The sequence below is a fragment of the Diuraphis noxia genome, unplaced genomic scaffold (genome assembly GCF_037042655.1).
Source record: "Diuraphis noxia isolate RWA-SAM2 unplaced genomic scaffold, SU_Dnox_SAM2 contig0004, whole genome shotgun sequence".
Lineage (NCBI taxonomy): Eukaryota > Metazoa > Arthropoda > Insecta > Hemiptera > Aphididae > Diuraphis > Diuraphis noxia.
Window position 1 is genome coordinate 14,945,009 of NW_028301714.1, and position 16,430 is coordinate 14,961,438.

The following is a 16,430-nucleotide window of genomic DNA, read 5'->3' on the forward strand; positions in this document are numbered from 1 at the left end:
TCTTTTTTTTTTTTTTTAATTATAACAAATCTACATACGTTTATTTGTAGAGTGAAGAGGTTCTTCAAGTCGCTTGTGTAAGCTGCGCGCTCTCATTACGCAAGTGTTATGTTTCATTCTCGCAAAGCTAGCAACTTGGGGATTACTATATGGAGCATCCATTGCAGCTCTAGCTTTACCAGCAGCTAAATTACACAAAGATAACGCCATAACTAAATCTTCAGTAGCTTCAGATTTACCCAATAACTGATCAGCTTCAGCACACAGCCTTTCAACTTCATCAACTGCTAAAAATATACATATATCAGTATAACATCTTGTTTAAAAAAATAATTATTTATGTTATTACATACCAGAATTTTTGGAACCGTTTTTTAATGATGTATGAGAAGTTTGATGTCCTTCCGGTATTTGAGCAAGCTGAAAAGAAAACACATATATTATTGACTATATTACTAGTATATTTTGTTTCAATTACTACCTGTAGGTTATGCTTGAGATTCTGTTGCAAAGGCAAACTATCATTAGAAGACAATGAATAGGAGTCATATCCTAAATCAAATTGATTCATTGTATAATCTTTTGGCTTGTTTGGGCTTCGAGGGACACCACTAAAACCATTTCCAGTCCTGTTAATAATTTAATGATATTTTGATTAGTGAAAATTGATTTTCACCATTATTAATTATACATACCTGTTTTGGATTTTCCCAACAAAATATTGATAAGGATTTTCTAATGAAGTAGATGATGACGATGAAGCACTATTCCTATCACCACTCCAATTTCCAGAATCTCTTCTTACTAGTTCACATTTAGATGCCACGGATTTTGGTGAACCGGGTTGATCATTTAAATCATCATTTGTATACATTTCTGCAGCTTTAGCCATTATAACTGTTTGATAATGAGCCAAGTTTTGATACTCGTTTATTGAACCATTTAAACCCTGTAATTAATAATTTTTGTTGAGTTTAATTTTAACAGTAAGGTTAGGTGAGTATATCTTAACTTACTGGTTTAGCTAATGCAATTATTGGATCTGGATTTGGAGTGACAGCTCTCCTATGGCCTTGATTTGATAAAGGTTTTTCTGGATTTGGTGTAAGAGACCTACGACCCTGAGACAAACTCTGAATAGTATTGGTACAAAACGAAAGTTTGGTTGCTTTTGTTATAGATTTTGGTGCCGTTGTTGCATTAACGGGTTCACCTTCAGGTGAAGCAAATAATAGCAGAAGAGGTTGGTATCTCCCTCGCTTACATTTCTCTACTACCTGAATAGTAAAATAAATACAATACATTAGTATTTAATAATATATTTAACAAAATAATGAATGTTTTTCTAAATATTATTGAATTTACCTGTTCCCATCTAGGACCAATTTCTCGAACATTAGCATCATCAAAATATATCCATATTTTTAGTTTTGTATGATAAAAAAATGTAGAATAATGTTTTCCGTAATATGTCACAACTCCGACTAATTGATGTTGTAGGGGCATACTTCCATTTGGTAAGTCGAATGATCCGTGAAATACATCACATAAACGTAATGAAGTTCGCAGTGTACTTAAAAGAGCCATTATATGGTCTAACGTAGGTCTGTCAGAATCCCAAACAATACCTACTGAAACTATTTCAGGCCTGTTCATTAGTGTTCTTCTTATTTGTATTTTAGCACCACAAGCACTCTGAAAAAAATAATGCATTTTAAAGAAAATTGTTTTTATAAATAATTATTTCATGTTAGCTTACTGGGCAATCTCTAATATCTCCCATTCCGCCAGCTTTCTTCAATAGTTGTCCAAATAGATCAGCTTGACCGGTTGAAGGAAATTGTTTAACTTGAGCAGTTAATGCAGATGCGGATACATAATGAACCATCTAAATAAAATAAAACAGATATAGATAATTTATACACTAAATAGCAAAGTATTACAAAATAATTACAAGTTTTACAAACCTGAGTGAAAGGTAGGGGTTCTGAGGTAGCTCCACAAGCACCACATACACTTTGTTCAACTAATGTCATTGCAAACTTTTGATGAGATATACAATGTTTTGCATTACACATGTCTTCAGCTTCTTCGTTGGCTATATGGTAATGTATTCGTAATAATATGTTTTCCTGTAACAACAAAACGTTAGTGTTTCTTAAGTTTTATCTAGTAGGTATAATATTAAACACATACAAAGCATTCTGCTGCATCATCCATGAAACCTAATTGGAATCTTCTTTGGTCGTAAAATGATTGAGCAAGAGCTTTCCTCAGTGCGTCAGGAGGCAAAGCTGTTTCTTGACTGGAGCCAAGCGCCGTGAATAATTCCTGAAATCATAAAAATTAATTGTTTGAATAACCTAAAGTTTATTATTAATATTAGGTAGTATTACAATAGGTATTTATTATTCAGAAACGGTCAAATGATTTGGTCAAAGGGGGATATGGCTGATTCTTTAAATGTGCTATTTGATTATTAAAATTATAATTCATGGTTATCAGCTTTTGAAAAAAAAATGTCAGTGAATATATCCCACTTATCCCCTTTTTTACCACTATTTTTATTGTTAACATTATAACATCAAAATTCAATATAGTTTTTATTACATAAAACATAAGAGTACTACTACTGAGGTAACTGTGCCTCATAGACAACAAGTTGTTTAATTTCGTCGGTTTCCTACCAAAAGGTATAATTTTATTCGTACGATTGAATGAGTCACTGCCCTATGCAAACTACTGTGAGAGTTTTTAAACAATAAGATATCCGGTTGTTATCTTATATACTTCCATAACGACTTTCCCATGATCAATTTTTTTGGCTTTAATTACAACCTTTTCTGAAGCAGAGATTATAGAGGTTACGGAGATATTACTATACATTTATAACAAAGATATATTTTGTATTTTTATTTATGATATTTTATGAAAGATTTAGATTAAATTCTACTAAATGAATAGCCCTCAGGGTATGCCGTATGATTAATAACAAAAACGATTTGTAATAGTTGTTGCGAAATAAGTTTGTCACGATTCGTATGACTTTTCTAGTGAACCTTCTTTCCACCCACAATCTTTTGTATTAACTGTATCTCACTGATGAATTGTAAAAACGCAAAGCAAAAAATAAATATAAAATAACGAGAAAGTGATCCTTTAATTATGTATATACAACATACATAAATATATTATCAACGTCATTATGGTCGAACTAGCTTTACCCAGTTTACCCATTACAGATGAATAGCGAATTAGAAAATCCGTTATTGGATATAAAGACAAATAAAAAAATATAAAGGTATGAATAGGTACAACAATCGAACCAAATCATAGGACTTATAAAAAAAAATTACTTCGCTACGATTAAAACTAGAACATATAATATAATAAAATTCGATTGTATAATATATTATTATATTATTAGGTACGTTAAAACACTGTATTGCATAATAAACATCAAGGTTTGTTTAGAATGCTGATAAAACCTGTGAAATTTTATAAAATATATAACTACTACGAAGCTGTAGATACACGGTATATAATATATAGCTGACTAAAAGATTTCTTTGAAATTATTTGACGAGTCATGCGTTTCTACAACACGCGTGTTTTTTCATTAATATTTGTTATCTGGATTTTTTTTGTAAATATAATAAGTTTTTAACGCAAGTATCAAAATTAATGTTTTAAAGTATCAAAATTAATGATATCCATAAAAAAAACCCATTAAAAGAAAATCTAGTTAGTATATACATTACTATTTTTAACAAAAGCAAAAATAATACGAGTACATTAAACCTATTGTTCGTGTAATAAAAACAATTTTAAAGTCACATACCTAGTCGAGTTTATTAAACTAAACGCATATGCAAAGACGGATTAATTATTTTTTCAACGAAAACAGCATAGATTTGGTAACACATGTAAACTACGAATAATACAATCTTAAATAATACCTCATAATTATGCGAAATTTTTATTCAATGTTTTACGACCAAAGATGTATACATAGGTAAATACAATAAAATAATATTATAAATTATAATACTATAATATCTCGTTCTTTAACCTTTCGTATAAACCCGTACGACTTTTACAAGGTTTAACACACATTCGACTTAACCGACCGGTTACATAGGGATTTTTTTTATATACTATTATATCTTTAAACATTATTGTGTAGGTCAAATTATCTCTCCGAAATATGAGGTACACGAATTGTTGTTTTAGGACTTAATAAACATTGTACCTAATAAACATTTTCTGCATGCGCCCGATCCCCCAATCCAATATTAATAATACAATATTCTTTAAAATTCCGCGGTTAGTGCGATCAATTAATCATTCGAAAAATAATAATAATAATAATAAAATATTACATTGTACGCAAGAAACGAAAATCGTATATACGCGCTTGTATATAGAGATACTATCAAGTATACCAATACCACAACGCCATCTCATCAATATCAGGAGATCATTTATCATCGTCATTCTGAAGATTCATCGATCTCTATTATACATATATATATATATATACATTATATACGCTTTTCGAAGACGTCAAATCAAGCGGCCATTGTCGTCGAAGTACATATTGTGAGTCGCCGCACGTACAATGTACGTCGTAGGTACACCAATATCTATATATAATATATATATAAAATGTTCATATATCTGTATACGTACTCTAATTAAACGCCGTATTTATTTATCTCAGTTTTCTCGTAGGCTCTTCGCGCGCCTAAGGTGGTATGCACATGCTTAGAGGGTGAAGGGGATCGCGGGAAACTCGATTGTCGACGACCGGTTCTCCAAAAAAAAAAAATAATTAAAAACCGTGCCACGTCTAAAACCAGTACTACCGAGTAGGCGTAACACCAACATCTTGGGGCCTATCGTAAGCATAGATATTATTGGTGTATGCGTGAAACGTGTGTATGCCTCTATCGTTTACACGAGTGTCGCCTGGTTTAGGTACCTAATATTTATGCATAAAGCTAGCTGGTACCTAGCATGGCTTAAGATTTATAATCTTAAATCGTTTTAGCTACTGGCTATTGCTACAGAATCTGCAGAGGCGATGATAAATTTGGATGTAATACAAAATATCGTAAATGATACGTTAAATTGCGCAAAAAACACTACGGAGTAAAGACAATCAATAAAAAAGCGTCCATCCGAATAACAACGTCGAAAACCGTTGACGCGACTCGATCTCTTCGCACAATACAAATACACAATAAGAGGGGCGAAATGGTGTGAAATACAATATTATTATTTATTATCAGACAAATTTACGACAAACGAATATTATATCATCGTATATGTGGTATGTGATTGGAGTCCGCCGAAACGTCTGTCGTAGTGATATCGGTTTTACTTATGTAAAATGTATTCGCCGGTTGAAAGGGCCCAGTAAATTGTTGTTACAACTTTGGGCTTTTATACGTGAAAATACTTATAGTAGAATCCGGGTTTTATATTAATACGCATCACAGATCGTATGTTTTGTACCAATGTTTTTGACCACACAAAACATCGAATCGCGTTATACTAAATAACTAGGTACCTACGTATCGTTTTTACCCAAAGGAATGTACATCGGTTGGCATTCGGCACCAATATGTATTTATATATATATATATGCTATAGTCTATATAGAGTAGACCTCAGCGGGCTACTGTGATAATGTGTCTATCGCGTGAAGTAAAAAAAAATAATATAATACATTGAAATCAAAGTGAAATTTAACGTTTAAACTATATAATACTGTATCGTCTGTATATCATATGTTCTACGATACGTATAACATTTAGTGTACGGTGTATAATGTATATATATATATTTATATTTTATATATACACAACACACCGCATGACAAGACGTTGAAGACCGACGATAATACGCGAATTGGAATAGAAACCATGATATTGTGTCAATTGACTATATTTCTCTAAATTACGAATGTTATTTCTTCTTACCTTTAGGGCACAAAATATACATGACTCTTCCATGCAAGCGTGCCCGTACAGCTCTCTGAAGCTCCGTCTGAATATGTCTAAATGCCATAACACCTGGAACAATACATTATCACGATATGTAAATAAATGACAAGTAACCAAACAAATAAATTTATACGTTTATTTATATACTAAAATTATCCATCGCATATTCATATTATACAAACGATACTCAAATAGGTGTTATTAGACTAAATAGATCTAACCTAGAAGTGCGTGTAACATATAAGTACCTATTGTAGGATACTGCTGTTGAGCATCACAGTATTTACACTGTATATATAAAAACCATACAAGTTCACATTTCAGTGCTGACCCCTTACTTCAGAAAAGCAATCACATTAAATTAATGTTTTACATTGATTGAGTTCCAATGACATTCAAAATTATAGGCCATCAATCATCCGGTTAATTATATACGTATATATATACCTACTAGGATTAGTATTCTGTATTTATTATAGAATATTGTGAGGGGAGAATCATCATGCCCCCGTGGTCACGGTAAACTGTCATTATGATTTCACGGACACCTGTGCACCGTAACAATAATGTATATACGAAATGAACTGTTAGGGTTGTGAGTTTGTGACTTGTATTAGTCAACAGGTCCCCTTCGAAACAAAACTGACAAGTCAACCGAGCATGAGTCACATATTATTATAATAAAATATATACGAGACTGTCTACCGGTGCAGACTCCCTCAGACTAGTATTCTTCACTGTCTATATTATACCTTCGAATATTCAACAATTTTTACCGTACACGATTTATAAACGTGTTGTTTTCGATATTACTCATTTCGTTGTAAGTATATCCCCGTACTACATATTATTATAAATTTAAACAAGCAGTTCATATAATAAATGTTATTACTCATCTAGTCATCTGGAATTATTATTTAATACGTACTTTCACGGCGGCAACGAAAACAACACCGACGATTTATCCAAATCTCGCTACTATTTTGTTCCTATCAAATGTCCGTATGGTGATCAACACGAATGTTTGAGTCTACGATAATCGTGACCGTTAGAAGATCATGATTCTCTTCCTACACGAGACAATAAAAAGGGAAAAACGGAGAATCGGTATAAAGGTACGTCGCCGCTGCGAGCGGTAGCGCATTGGCCCGGAGACACTTGTATCGGTCACGGATAATACGACGTTACACCATTACATTATATAGACTATAGTATCGTAGATCATCCAATATAATATATACCTAGTACCTAGCTATCTAAAATAGGAAATTGATTTTTTTTTTTATTCGATACATTCTGATAAATAGGTATATATTATTATCAATACATACTGCCATAAAGTATTTCATTACGAACACAAATTAATTACACATTGTTCGCAACTGCAGTAATATATCGCGCGCTATTTCAATTAATTTTTACTAAGTAATAAGTATCTAATAACATATAAAGCGTTGATTTCGTTCTTATCGCGATTATAAAATATAAATTCAGAAACGTAGGCGTGCATGCGTGCCTGTATATCATAATGTATGCAATATGCACCTAATAATCGTGTTACATGTTACATCATATTATTATAGTACGTCAATAGTTATCTTATAATAAATGCTTTTCAATTTTTTATGCGATTATATTTGATACTAACGTGAAGTAATAATATTAGTGCCAATAGCAGTTTTTATGCATTGTCGAGATATGTCTAATGTATATACTTGGGGTATAGACTATAGACGTATAGTACGCCTACGCGGTCTAGTCGAACAATCTCGCAAAAAAATTAGACGATTTCGAATAATAGTCAACTGACAAAGTGCACTAATGAAACTATCTGTCATATGTACTTCAATACAATACAGAATAGAGTCGATAATATCTCAAAACATATTCGATGAAAAACATATTTATTGTTAACGATTACGATCATATACCCGAACGTCTAGTAGCATTGAGTTCATAACTATTTAAAAACGTCACGAATCGAATTACTTTATTTACAAGTAACTCAATACGTTTTTTGTGATCTTATGGTAATTCTCAAAAACAAGTCAATAAATGGTAAAGTATGGTATGGTACAATAATAATAACAAGAGGGAAAACCTAGACTGGACAGTGGATTTTAATTCAATTCAATTTACACATCGTATATAGGTAGTGTAAACCTGATAGTAGTCATGGACAGACGGATAGAAAGATAACAAATCTGATTTCGTAAAGAAATAGGCAAGGACGAGCGTGAAGACTTGTGTGGACGGATAAAAATAAATTCTCAATCGAGAATAAATTCGCGAAAGAGGTATCGATAGCGAAAAAAATCAATCGCGTGTGTTCAAAATGGCGGGCGGCGGCGGCGGCGGCGGCGGTGGCATCGTCCGAGAGTGTAGTGACCGATGCTTCGGAGGAGGGCCCGGAGGGGTAGTGAGCGTCGTCCGCGTATAGTCTCTTACCTTGGTGATTTGAAACAGGGCTCGTCTCTTGTACGGCCTATTGGCGGGTGGTGGTGGTCGACGCTGCGGGGGTTGAGGTGGCGGCGGCATACTATGTTCCATGTTTTCGCGACGAACTTCAACTGACATCACTGCGTTTGCGTTCATTAAAAATTATTGTTTTTATTGCAGAATAATTAATTACTATAATTTATCGACAAAAAAGCGCAAAACGAATAATATTATAACGATGCCGTGATCGAAAAGGATCGTCTGTGGTAAGACGGGACGCGTTGCGCGGCGAGCAAACGGGACCGGACCGAAACCGACATGACAATAGACTGGTGGTGCAGCGACGGGTAACAGGTAACAGCGGCGCACAGGTGCGCGCCGCCGCCGATGGATGGATGGACCGCCTCGCATACACACGAATAGGCAGTCGGTGGAATTGTACTCCGGTGCAGAGCGTTTGCTGGCGGGGATGGCGGCGGCGGGGTTGGCGGCAGTGTCGGACAGCGTCGGTGCTGGCCACCGAGTGCCGAACGACACTGCCTCATCCATCCCACCTGTGCAAGAAACACCATGGAACATAATAATAATAGTAATAATAATATCATATTATCACTGTCTCTCCGTCTTCTTCTAAGGCGTTGTTCTTATAACATTACAACATTTATATGTCTACGGTACATTTTTTTTTACATAATATATTATATTAGCCGAGGTAGTTCATAATATTATACACACGGACTCTATTCGTGTAATTTGATGCTGTCTCGGTGTGGTAGAACTTACTTATCTCCGACGATCGCATCAATAACGCACGTATAAGCAATTTTTCCAGCAATTCCTTGTACACTTTGGTTTATCGTATACGGTGCTCGCTATACGATTTATCGTCTGTTTATCAATTTATTGTCACTCTATATGACCGAAAACATACTTCACGGCACGTTTACAGATTTTATACAAGACGAAAAATATAAACAAAACGATAAGACCCAACTCCACCTGCCGTCAAAATACGTCAATTTACATTTACCATTATTTATTATATACATAAAATATACACAAATGTTAATATATTTTTTAAGTTTATTATTTTCGTTACATCGTGATCCTGGTCCTAGAAAGCGTTTCGTAAGTTTTATACAAGTACCTATGAGCTTATATGGTATTCCTAAAGATCAAGTGGTTCTTAATGTTCCTATGTGCGATGAAAACATTTCAAGAGCGATACACTAATATTAAATACACTCAGTAGCACTTTAACTCCCATTAGCGTCGTGCAATAATTAAACTCTTAACATTTCTAGAGTAGACATAAAATAGTAAAATACCACAATAGTCAACGAATCAATTATGAAAACTTTATATGTTTTACGATTATAAGCGAGTATTGTTGATCGATGACTAATTGTTGTTCGACATTTCTTATAACTAAACTATTATAATAATTATAATATTGTCAATTTATTATTATTTTTACGTAGTGCAATACATATAATATATTATTACCATGTAATGGTAAAATACATAATACAATCTAAATTCCTAAGTTTGAAAAGAATCATTATGATGAACATAATAACCGTCAACTGAATTCGGATTACATTTTTTTTCTGTTTTGTCAGTAATTGCAAACTATTCTTCTAAAATATTACGCCACTCACGCCTCTCTCGGAGCCCGCCAAATCGATCGAGTTTAAAATGTAATAATATAATGACTCCGTGCGTTAATCTACTGACACCATGGCCTAGAATTTGACAAAAAAAAAAATAAACAATAATATACTAACTATTATAATTGCGAATACGGGAGTGTACCAATGTAATAATATTATTGTAGGTATCAGCTATATGGGTACACGTTGTTGGCGATGACGGCCGACCATGCCGTGCTGTCCTTGGATTTGGCGCCGAGAAACCGTGCACGTTGGCAACCCTGGCCGGTCGGCGGGCGCGATGGCGAGAAACCGGTTTTCGGGACCCGCAGGGGATTTACTACGACTTTTACTATAATGTAGTAGAGTATAATAATAATAGTAATAATAATAATGCATGCGCGGCGCGCGCGCACTACGTCTCGGGCCCGGAGAGATTGTGTTGATCTCTCGCGCGCAGGTAATAAACATCGTCGTTATAGTAAAAAATAAATAATACAATATCCCGCCATCAAAACAACGCGGCGGCTAAGAAAACGAACGGGCACAACATAATATCGTCGTCGGGTCGGAGGCAGGTTAGACTACTACGAGGGCCATTGTTCTCCGAGTCTTTGCATCTTGGAGGACCGTCTTTTCCGCCCCCACGACCACGTCGCGACGTAGACTTGAAATCCCGCCATGACTGTAATACGCACTTTGTGCTGATGTAGAACTGCATAGGTATAGTTGTACTCCCGCACAAACCGCTGTCGCTGTGCAGAGTAACTATGTTTAATTGTTTACTTTTTCCCACACAACAAACGGGAAAACAATTATAGAATAATATACCTATTTAGTTTCAGACACGAAGACGTCGACGACTACGAAAACCAAACTTTCACAGTATAGCTGGGGCTTGAAAAATCGCTTCCAACCCCAAATTTACAATACTTGTGTAGTGTATTGTTTGTATAGTATAATACAGTGTCATAACGAGCGTATATTGATCAAACACGAATTCCGCTAAACACGCGCCACGGTAGGCTGTATAGAGTTTAAATAACTTTACCCGATCAGGAAGTACTCGTCGCGCGCACAGTATAATAATATTATACAAGGTACACACAACCCACGGTTAGTCAATCGATTGATTCGGTTCGAATCTAAAACGTTGGTACGCGCGGCGCGAATTCGCGTTATTCCATTACTCCGTAGACTAACTGCAGGTACTTCTACCGCAGCATTTCCATTTTCCAGCGTACGAAAATCACGAAAAGCGGTGTTCGATTCGTTTGAACCGATCGTTCTGTTTTTTATTATGTTATCATTAATTTTTCCGGTTTATTAACGTTATATTTAACTGAACACAAGATGATTCAGTGTAATTGGTTTTCGATTGCGTAATTATAATTTTGTACAATAAAAATCTCGTTAATGTTTTGGTAAAATAATGAACTGTTAAAAAGAGGGAAAACGAATTCTGAAGATGTGGAATCTCTAGATCAATTTCTTGTTGTGGTGGAGAGAGGTATGGGTCAAACCAACCGTTCACGTCTATGCAGTGACATAGGCGTAATCTGGGGGGGGGGGCAAGAGGGGGAAACTGCCCCTCCAGATATTTTATTGAGGGGGCAATAGTATCGTTTTGCCCCCCTTTAAAAGTTATAACTTATTATTCAATTTCTATTTAATCATAGCAAAATTAAACAGCATAGGTAATGGATTGTTTAATAATTAATAATAATAGATTTATCGTTTTGACTTTTTGAGTGCCTAAGATTATTATTTATTAATAGTATCATTATAAACCGAGCGCCTTCATATCGTAATACAAGGAATTGCAGATAGATGACAGTGATGGCATGGCGGGTTATTAGTTATTACCACAATAGCACAATGCGAACTAAGATTAGTTATACATATGCATTTTTAGTTTTACTACTGCTTGCCCCCCCCCCCCCCCAGGATTGACTCCAAGTTACGCCACTGTGCAGTGAAATTATTGTGTATACAAGCAAATGCACAATAAATAGGTATTTTAATCAAACAAAACATAGGTACTTGTTATTAATCAGTTATATAACAATCGTAAATCAGTACCATGTATCAGTTAGTGTGTCTAAATTAATTGCCTTAGCTTGAAATGAATTACACATGAATAGGATAAAAATTAATAATCACGGGAACACGCTTGATTTAATTGAGTTATACGATAGCCAATAGGTAGTTATTATATACGTAGTAACAACGAACTGTCTAATAATATAATAATATGGATCTCAGAGGTTGCGTTGCGCTTAATATCGTTAAATAATTTTCACTCGTGAGATATTTAAATTTGTATCTTTCACCACGGTTACACATTGATTAGAGAAGAAAAATTTGTTAGGTACCATGTGCAATGTGGTTAACTATACGTCTATACATAATATATTGTATACATATGTATAATACGCATTTATAATGAAGACGATTCATCAAAACGCAATAAATGCAAATATAAATAACAGTCGATAATCCATTTATTATAATTTATAACGTTTTGACATTAAGTCTGACAATATATATCTTTTTGGTGTAATTAATTAATCCCTTATCATTGGTATACACTGTTTAAGTGACGTTCACTTAATCATTAACATATATTAACTTGGAAAGCAGGAATAACTATCCATCAAATATAAACACCGTTTTAAAACCCGTATATATCATATACACATAATATGTAAGTACAATATACGTCGTAATATATTACACAAGCAATAATACGCAAAATAGTGTAAGACCGGTTTCTCGTAAGCTGTACAATTTATTATTTGTATAACACATTTCTTCAGCCAAGTTAAATTTCGTGAAATTTGTTTGTCGTGGAGAAGCGATAACACTCATTATTTATAAAGTTTAGTTTTTATACTACTAAAAAAACCGATGGCAATCGCATATTGTTAAGCAATTTAGTCTAGAGATAAATTGGTTTACTCCAATTACTCAATTTCAGTGATCCTATGTAAATGTAATAGAGAGGTGAAAGAGCTCTGTGAAATTTCACTCATTGGTTAAAACGCCACTGTGGCTGTCCCCTGTCGGTTAGATTTTTAGCAAATTACTATCTGTAAATTGTAGTAAATCAACTACAGCGTACCTGTTTTATCTAGGAATGCAGGGATTTTATAAAATACTATAAAGCTTATAGCTTTTTGAGCTTAGATTGCGTATGCAGGATTAAAATATATAAGAAGGTTTATGAGAAAACATTAACAAACGTTTGCCTTGTATTAAAAATTATACTTTACATTTCTTCATGGTAAAAACATGTGTACTTAATAACCAGGGTTAATAAACCAAAAAAAATTGTGGCTTAAAAGTTATAAAAGTTTCAGCAACCACTGACTGGCGCACTATACTTAGTATTTACTCTTTAACGAACCCGGATAAGTGTGATTATATGTATTTAACTGAGATGGTTAATGACTTTTCGGGTGAGTACACGGGTAGCATATTATTACTGTTTATTATAATATGTCGAGATTATAATAACCCAGCGTAGACGTTGTCCTCGACCGGAAGCATACGGCGTTTAAACGCGTGGTCCCGTCGTGGTCGTCGTTAAAGTCTCCGACGCGTAATCTTTGTCCTCCTCCGTTGCTACACGATCGAGTCTCTGGAGCGTAGGTACGCGTTGACGACCACCACCAATGCCGCCGAGCCAGCCTCCACTGTATTTTACTCCACAGCTTCCCCCCGGGTGTCAGGCGACAAATATTGATCTCTGAGGGCGGGCGCAGTAGTGCGTGGTGACCGGAAAGATCCTACATAATATTATATTATAATATCGTTACGCGCGTCATTCCTACCTATATCTGTCGCCTACGCAATCGCTATATATATACGCGTCTCTGTGGTTTGTAACAGCGGTCATCCAATTAATGGCGCCAAAAAAAAAAACCAAATCTAAATAAATATTGTATAAAATCTCAATCGTAGGAAGATTTTCCGTTTAAGGAGGGTACATCGAAGTAGGAGTTTGAAAAAATCAATTATTTTATTATTATTTAATAAGGAATATAAATGCAATGATCCTGACAGGGGCTCGTGTACTTTATGGTCCTAAAATTATAACTAATTAATAATGGTAGAAAATAAAATAATATACATATTATGTTAATCACTTAAGCGCAGTATGTAAAATGTTTTTAATGCATATCTTTCAAAGTCAATGCCAGCATCAATGATCTATACCTATCTCTATATACATCAAAATGGACAGTCTAATTATTTATATGATTGAAACAAAATTGTTAGATCTTCTTGTATGAACGGTATGTTTTCCTCATTCATAAAATATATATGAACTTAAACAGTCTAAACTGTATCTAAAACGTAACTGTTTTGTTTTGGCTGAAGAGAGTGTCATAACACTTTAAGATCGACAATTCTACAGTTCAGATATATATTTTTTTAAGAAAAATATTGGATAAAGGGCGGGAAAATTGAGAAATATACTGTCTTTGATCTATCAGTCAAACGTATATAGCATAAACTCCCGCGGCGTAACCCTTAAAAAAAAAGAAACCGGGTTCAAGGGCGCTACGCCTTACAGACCGCGCGCATTCTGATATACATACCAGAAAACGTGACGACGACTTATGCGTTGTCGAACGCGTCAGGCATGTATAGAAAATTATAATAACTAGGTATATAGCAGTAAGTATATTTATACGCGCAGACTACGCCACTGTTGCAGCGCCGATTTACCGACGACAAAGAGGATTTGAATACACATACGCTGACGCGTTGGAAAACGGTTAGTACAAGACGACGAGTGAATAATAATAATAATAATAATAAAACCTAAGTATACGTATAATATTATACTGTTAATCTCTATTCCTATCCTGACGTGAGGAGCGTGAGTGGCGCGCGCGAGATAGTATATATAATACACACTACACGCGCGCGCGCTCCTCACGCCACCATCGTCGTCGTCATAGGTACATGGCTTACGAAAATACGAAAGGAAAACCGGTTTATTGTTATAATGATGGAGGTACGAAAGGATTGAAGCGAATAGATAATAATTCGAAGTCGTCGGACTGAAGATCGAGAGCAGCAGAGGAGACGACGACGGTGGACGTCAACAGCGTACAGCGTTCGGTGCCACTACCGCACGTGTCTCCGGGGCTCCTTAATTACTCCTCAGACTAATTTCCCAACAAAAGACACTGTATATATAATCTAATATATATATGTACAATGCTTTCGTGTTTTTTGAACAGTCGCCGCGTGCGCGATGAAAAGAAACTTACGTTATTACACACACTCGAAACGATGCATGTATTGAAATGTAAATAATAATATAATAATATAATGTGTATCACACGCTATAGAGTATACAATAAGTGTATAATATACGTTATATTGTAATTCGACAAAACTGGTCTTTATATTACACAAACATAAATGTCGCCACAGAAGGTCAACGGGTAGAATACGACGTATAGGAACCTTATAAAAATATAAGCAACGAGCGACAGCAGTATCATGCTGCATTATAATATAGTGGTTCTGCTTTATTATTTTCGTAGTATATTGCAGTATAATCCTCCGATATACTTGTAATACCAACGTATGTGTGAAACTGTATGAACAAAAGAATCGATTGTTCTTGGCGAAAAAATTAATTCGAAGGTTTGTTATAATTATAATGCAAAATAATAATATATCGGCCTCAAAATACAACTTCTAAGGACAATTTTAATATTATTGTAGTTATTATAGGTAAACGAAATAAAATTAATTACTAAGTATTATACTGTATTTAGGTCGCTATCAAAATTGTATGTAAAACCCTTTATTCCGTAAATTTCGCCTAACTAATGGCTGCTAGCTTCCTTGCATCACACCATAATCTTTTTGTCTTTTTATAACTTTCTAATCATTTTCATTATACTTGATTTAATTGTTTTCATTTTTAATTATTTTTCCCAAACAATGATTATACTATAGAATTTACATTTTTGTTTCATAGAAATTTAAATTCAGTGTTTAAAATATTTGGATGTCAATCACCAGTTTGTTTATGTGAAATCACTATGGAATATTGGAGTAAAATGAGAATATTAAAAATATGATTTTGTTTGTATAGGGATCTGATAAAAGAATACTTGCTGCAGGTATTTACTGATTTTGTTTATACTTAATATATAAACTTAACTACTATAAAATTTGCATTCTGGTGAATTAATTAAATAACTACATTTGACAATACCCATTTTTATCTATAAAATCTACTCTTTTTTTAGCATTACATTTTCACTATACTTTTTAAATACGTTTCAAATAAAGA

At 34.2% G+C, this 16,430-nt stretch overlaps 1 protein-coding gene across 4 annotated transcripts in view; it reads right to left on the minus strand.

The window, feature by feature from the left end:
• The window catches only part of ec (ubiquitin specific peptidase echinus), a 39,067-nt gene that overhangs the window by 4,598 nt on the left and 18,039 nt on the right, over positions 1–16,430 (minus strand). Inside the window, exons 1-11 of one of the 4 annotated variants that reach the window (XM_089225697.1) lie at positions 8,460–8,795; positions 5,988–6,080; positions 2,197–2,331; positions 1,968–2,132; positions 1,760–1,888; positions 1,366–1,695; positions 1,017–1,277; positions 696–949; positions 482–611; positions 354–420; positions 39–287 (exon numbers count right to left, since the gene is read on the minus strand). In XM_089225697.1, coding sequence (XP_089081823.1) covers positions 39–287; positions 354–420; positions 482–611; positions 696–949; positions 1,017–1,277; positions 1,366–1,695; positions 1,760–1,888; positions 1,968–2,132; positions 2,197–2,331; positions 5,988–6,080; positions 8,460–8,606 — 1,960 coding nt within the window. In that variant the 5' untranslated portion in view covers positions 8,607–8,795. Of the gene's footprint in view, positions 1–38; positions 288–353; positions 421–481; positions 630–695; positions 950–1,016; positions 1,278–1,365; positions 1,696–1,759; positions 1,889–1,967; positions 2,133–2,196; positions 2,332–5,987; positions 6,081–8,459; positions 8,796–16,430 lie in introns of those variants that run through there. The other 3 variants (XM_089225696.1, XM_015509513.2, XM_089225698.1) reach the window with 3 other exon arrangements.